Consider the following 5776-nt stretch of genomic DNA (forward strand, 5'->3'; position numbering starts at 1 on the left):
CGTCGGTCCAGCGCGGATCCGACAGCAACTCGGCGAATAAATAGGGGTATTTACTCACGTCCTCCAGGCCTTCAGGAACACTGCAACGGGATTCAAATTTTCTGTTACTTACGAGGATTATAAAAAAAAATGCAATGAAAATGAGAGGATTTAATTAGTTTTATCACAAAGGCCTGAGTAACACTAGCTTATAAATGTAGTGAAGAGTGATGATTATGCTGTTGTCCTCGGTCACGGAATCTTCTAGTCGGCGTTAAACTCAAATGGAGTGATCTGATAATCTCAAGCCCTATTATAGTATGATCTTGCTATTAAAGGGATTTTTCATCCATCCTCTCGGCCAGGTGTGTTCGTGTGCGTGTGCGTGTGTACGAGTGCGTTCATAAGAGTGTGCGAGTGTTTCTGTCTGTGTATGTGTGTCTGTGCGTGTATGTATCTGTGTGTGTGTGTTCTACTCACGAATTGATGCCATCGAAATCGCTCCCGATGCCAACATGGTCTATTCCCGCGACGTCTCGAATGTGGTTGATGTTGTCTGCAAGATCAAGTATCCGCTTACCTTTTACTCTTACGTGGCAGCAAAATGAGAACAAAAATAAACACAAAAATCCAAAGCTCGATAAGGATACGAGTTAACTCCTCGAGCAGGAGCATAAAAATAATATTTTATTTTTTCCTTCACCGAATGCAACCGCGAGTATCCCACCCAAAAACTCGAAAGCAAAATTGTACATGTCTGCAGGTTTTTATTGTGACGGAAGTCGACTTCCAGTGTGGCTAAAACTGCAAAATACTTGCCTACGATGTCCTCGATGGTCGAGTCGTACGAGCAGGAGAGGAAGTAATTGTAGAAATTGACTAGTGCGACGCCGCCATTTTCTGGCTGAGGGTGATTTGCTTTTGTTTTTTACAGTTATATGATTATTGTTATTATCATTATACTATCGAAAGAATGTCGCATCGTACTGTAATATTTGGTGAGAAAATGTATTATAAAAGATGTATTTCACTTTGGTTAAAAGTGCAATAGCAATGTGATATTTGTTACTTAAAGTTAATATTTTGGTTATGATGAGAATTGTTGCGAGTATATTCATTTTGCAGACTATGAGCTTTTGCCTTTGCACGTAGCGCCATCTCAAAAGACGCGCCGCCGCCACCAGAGTCCGAAATGCGGATCGCCTGCAACATTCCCTTCTCGCCAGGCCCTCCTTACCAGCCTCGCGAGCACGTCGTCCGGGATGTTCCTGGTGATGTTGCAGAGGGCGCGGACGTCGCTGTGGGAGAAGATGACGGGGGCGCGGGCGATATCCAGGACGTCGTGCATGGTCCGCGACGCCACGTGGGATATGTCGACGAGCATCCCTAAGCGGTTCATCTCCTTGACGACGAGCTGGAGGTTGGAGTCTTGGGTCATTTAATGCGATCATTATTTTCATATTGTTCCTATGTAGCGAAAGTAAAACCGAAGTAGGGTGTTTTTACTAATTTTCAGATATAATGAGATAAAACAGGATTCTTTTGGATTTGGTGTAGACATCTAGCCCAAAGGACGAATGCAAACGGATACGGATTTTTGTTTATCTTCGATGTTTCTTGAGACGCCAACCGAGGACTTAGATGAATAATGTATCTTGCATTTAATTTATCGATGCACCAGAGGCCTCAATCTTATTCAAAAACGAGTTTTTTCCCCTTGAACAGACTATTTACATGTTATTATATCTGCTTGCGAGTGGAATGAACACCGTTTAAACCGTAATGTTAAACTGGATTAGTTCTAACATCAGCCTGCTACGTACCTGTCCACCGTAGCTGTTTGGTAATTTCTTGTTTGGATTTACGTGTGACTTGGAGGTATTGTTATATAAAGATGAAGATTTTCAATCTACTGACATCGTTGTGAACAGAGTATCCATTTTAAGTTTCTAGAGACTAGAGGTGGCTTGTAGGAAAATAGAATGGAGGGACTACGTCAATGCAAGCTTTACATAACAGTATAACAATATGTATTAAAAGAAATAATACAAAATGAAGAAAAATAATTGTGCAAAACATCTAACGTCAGCTGCTAAAAGTTAATACTTGCAAATAGATTACCGAGTTCACTTTATTTTTCAATGCCATTGTTTATCAAAGGTGATTAAACCCTTAGTATTCAAAACACAGTATTCGAGTGAAGGTCCTCGTTGCTAGATGTAGTGCTAATAACTATTACACTGTCGGAGCTTGCAACTCCTATTTTTGCCTGGTTATGATGAAAATTTTAAAAAGTCATGGGAACTACCATACAGACTTTTTATTATGATATATTTCTTGGTTGTTTATTATTTTAGGATGGAGTTGATAAAGCCTTACACCTGGTATGACCAAGATATGCGCCAGAGACCATCGCTCCATTCTGTCAGCAAAAGAAAAACTCCAATAACACGGCACCATTAACACCGACCTCTCCCCAGGTTGTGAGACCATCGAACTCAAGCTCCTTGTTGTCTGTTTGTTCCTCGACGACAGAACTGTCTGCCCTGAAAGAGATAAAAAATGGCGAAATATGGCAGTTGAATTAGGTTCATTCAAGTTGATTAGCTACATTAGATTAGATACTGTGGCATTGTGAACTTTGGGATGGAAGACTCGACTAGGACAGTTATGGAATAGAGGCACTGATGTTCGGCCTTTGTAAATATGTAGCCATGAATTAACCTTATATATTTCTAAAGAACGTTTTCACCATATAAATAAGTGTTTAAAGGAGAGACTTAAGCATTTTATTTTAGGTGTTAAACTAAGCTTTTGTACATTTGCATGAGCTGACACGGCGATTTATGCCATTCAAAGCCATCCCTTTCGATTTAGATATTCGTCTATGTACCAGAGCGGTTTGACTGCCATATCAAAACGGATCAAATCAGCACAAAGCTGACCGATCTGACTCACCACGGATTGCTGCAGCTGTGGGTGAGGGTCATGTACCGGACGCCCTCCCTGTAGAAGGCCCGGAGCACCGCCAGGGACGAGTCCATGCTGTGGCCGCCCTCCACGCCCAGCAGGGAGGCGATCTTCCCAAGGGCATGGGCCTCTTCGATGCCTGGAACATGCAGTGCTGTCTGTTGTTTGGATAGGTTTGTATGTGTGCTTGTGTGACCGTGTGTGCCCTGGTATACGTGTGTGTTTCTGCTATTCGATGCAGCATTTGGGATTCGATACGTATTAGGGCAGTCGTGTAGACTAGGGCACAAGGCACATATTCAGAATTACTTAATTATCTGAAACATTTCTTCCACAAATGTCAAAACAAGACAGCATAATATCTCAAACCAAGCCTCTGTATGGCGTATTTTCCCAAAAAAAATGCATCTCGGTATGATACACACCATTTGCTGTTGTAACAAACAGAAGATCCTCGTGATACTTCTCGAAGAGTCTCTTCAGCGCGTCTATCTGTTCGAACGTCTGAGTGACCGCGTTCTTGTACTGAGAGTCACACGGTGCCCACGCACTCCAGAACTGCAGATGGAGTTTTATATATTCCTATGAATCTTTGGTTGTTGATCAACCGTCTAGATATCTATTCCATAGGTAAGCTTCACGCAGAGATAACACTGTGCTGATGATGTCATAGTATTACTGCAGATGTAATGTTATTGAGACAGTATTACACCAATTCTTACGATGGTGCCGTTACAAGACTAAACACGATACCGATATTACCGTTGTTGAAATAGTTTTCGGATATTGTTATGGTCGCTAAAATGCACCAAAAGTGCCCAGGTACCATTGACAAAATGCTAATATACAAACATCTGTTTGGTACCTCTGCAGAAATATTACTGCAACCATAATCATAGTCAGTCGAACCATTCCTGCAACCATAGTCATCAACCCCTTACCTGCCCTCCGACCTGACCTGCTCTAAGCCTCGGCAAGTCAGTCTGCGAGAACTCCATTGACGCCCAGGGCTCAATCTCCGTCAGGTTTTTCTCGAAGGGGAAATCCTCAACCCGGTTCCTCAAGACCTCCCGGATATTCACCACCAAGTCGTTGTGTCTGAGGAATCCAAGCTCATGAACCTTGACTTCGTGGTCGTGAGAAGTGAACTCGTGTCGTGGTTTGGGTGTGACAAATGATAATGAATAAGAAATAATGATATGGCAGTAATAATGATGATGATGGAGATAACAATAATGGTAATAATTATGATAATCATAGTAATGATGATAGTAATATCAATAATAATAAGATGAAGAAAAACAACAACTATAATAATGATAGTGATAATAACTAATAATAATAATAATAATGATAATAATAACAGCAACAATAACGATAATAATTATTATAATAAAAATAATAATAATAGTAATAATAACAATAATTATGATAAGGATGATAAAATAATGATGATAATAATGATTATGATAAAAATAATAATGACAACAATAATATGATAATATTTATAAAAAATGATAATAATGACAATAATGTAATGATAATAATAATAATGAAATCAATAATGACAATAATAATAACAAAATAATAATAATGATAACAAGGATAACAAAAAATTATGATAATTATGGTAATGATGATGATCATTACAATGTCAATAATCATTATGATAATAATGATAACAATAATAATAATAATGTGATAATGATTATTATAACAATAATAATGATAAAAATGATAATAATGATAATGATAACTAAATAATAATTTTGATAATAATAATAATGATGATAAAAATAATCAAAATAATAATAGCAATAACAATAATAATAAGGTTGATTAAAATCATAATAATAACAATGATAGTAATGATGCTGATGATAATTATTATCATAATAACAATAATAACTGTAATAACCATGACGATAACGATAACATTTAGAATGACGTACCCATCTACCAGAGGAACTTCCTGAAGGAGAGCTCTGGCGTGTTCAAGTCTTTTTTCTAATGATTTGCCCTCTTGTCTGGCGTGGGAAGCAGCCCAGGTCATTATGAATAGGTATATTACATTTGGCACCCGCATCCTGTAGTTCATGTGGAGGTACTATGTAAGCTAGGGAAGTCAGTTATGTTTCGACTTACAAATGCTGTATGTATGTATGCATAACCAAACAAGGACATATATACACTTTACTTATACACACATGTACACACATATAATCATTCCCTTACAAAGCATATACTAACATAAATGCACACTCAAACATATACATACACTCGTAAACATATATCAACACATAAATTCACACAACTTCAAATTTACACTCACGCCCCATTTGAAAAATTGAGCTAATTTTCTGGTCTCACCTGATCGCTTGACAAACACTCAGTGATAGACAAGAAGCTTGCAGCTGCAACAGATCTCATACTTTGTGATAATGGGAATCTGTGAGACATTATCTGTGTGCTTAAAGATAACCTGTGTATGTTTACACGTGTTTGTGGTTACGCAAGTTACAATCGTGTGTGCAGTATACATATATGCGTATGTATGCATACATATGTCAAAGGATCATAGAGAGAGGGAGAGAGCGAGAGTGAGAGAGAGAGAGAGAATTAGAAAAATAGGGGGAGGGAGAGAAAGAAAGGGAAAGAAAAATGGAGAGAGAGAGAAAGAGGGAATGGCTGGGATATTGTGCATGGTACGTGAGAGAGCGATGTGAGGAAACGGGATGGATATGAGTGTGTCCGTGGGAGCATGAGAGGGAAAAACCTTAGTAAAAATATGATAAAATACTCTTTATTCCAATGATAGAGCTACGAC

At 38.6% G+C, this 5776-nt stretch overlaps 1 protein-coding gene across 1 annotated transcript in view; it reads right to left on the reverse strand.

Moving 5' to 3' along the window:
• Positions 1-5431, reverse strand: part of LOC113829479 (dipeptidase 1) — a 6028-nt gene extending 597 nt beyond the window's left edge. Inside the window, exons 1-10 of the mRNA XM_027382660.1 lie at positions 5320-5431; positions 4902-5036; positions 3891-4047; positions 3375-3507; positions 2938-3088; positions 2450-2525; positions 1217-1393; positions 799-883; positions 460-535; positions 1-80 (exon numbers count right to left, since the gene is read on the reverse strand). The exon at positions 1-80 is cut by the window's left edge and continues 59 nt beyond it. Coding sequence (XP_027238461.1) covers positions 1-80; positions 460-535; positions 799-883; positions 1217-1393; positions 2450-2525; positions 2938-3088; positions 3375-3507; positions 3891-4047; positions 4902-5035 — 1069 coding nt within the window. The 5' untranslated portion in view covers position 5036; positions 5320-5431. The remainder of the gene's footprint in view (positions 81-459; positions 536-798; positions 884-1216; positions 1394-2449; positions 2526-2937; positions 3089-3374; positions 3508-3890; positions 4048-4901; positions 5037-5319) is intronic.
• Between the last annotated feature and the right edge of the window lie 345 nt (positions 5432-5776).

Source organism: Penaeus vannamei, chromosome 39 (genome assembly GCF_042767895.1).
Source record: "Penaeus vannamei isolate JL-2024 chromosome 39, ASM4276789v1, whole genome shotgun sequence".
Classification (NCBI taxonomy): domain Eukaryota; kingdom Metazoa; phylum Arthropoda; class Malacostraca; order Decapoda; family Penaeidae; genus Penaeus; species Penaeus vannamei.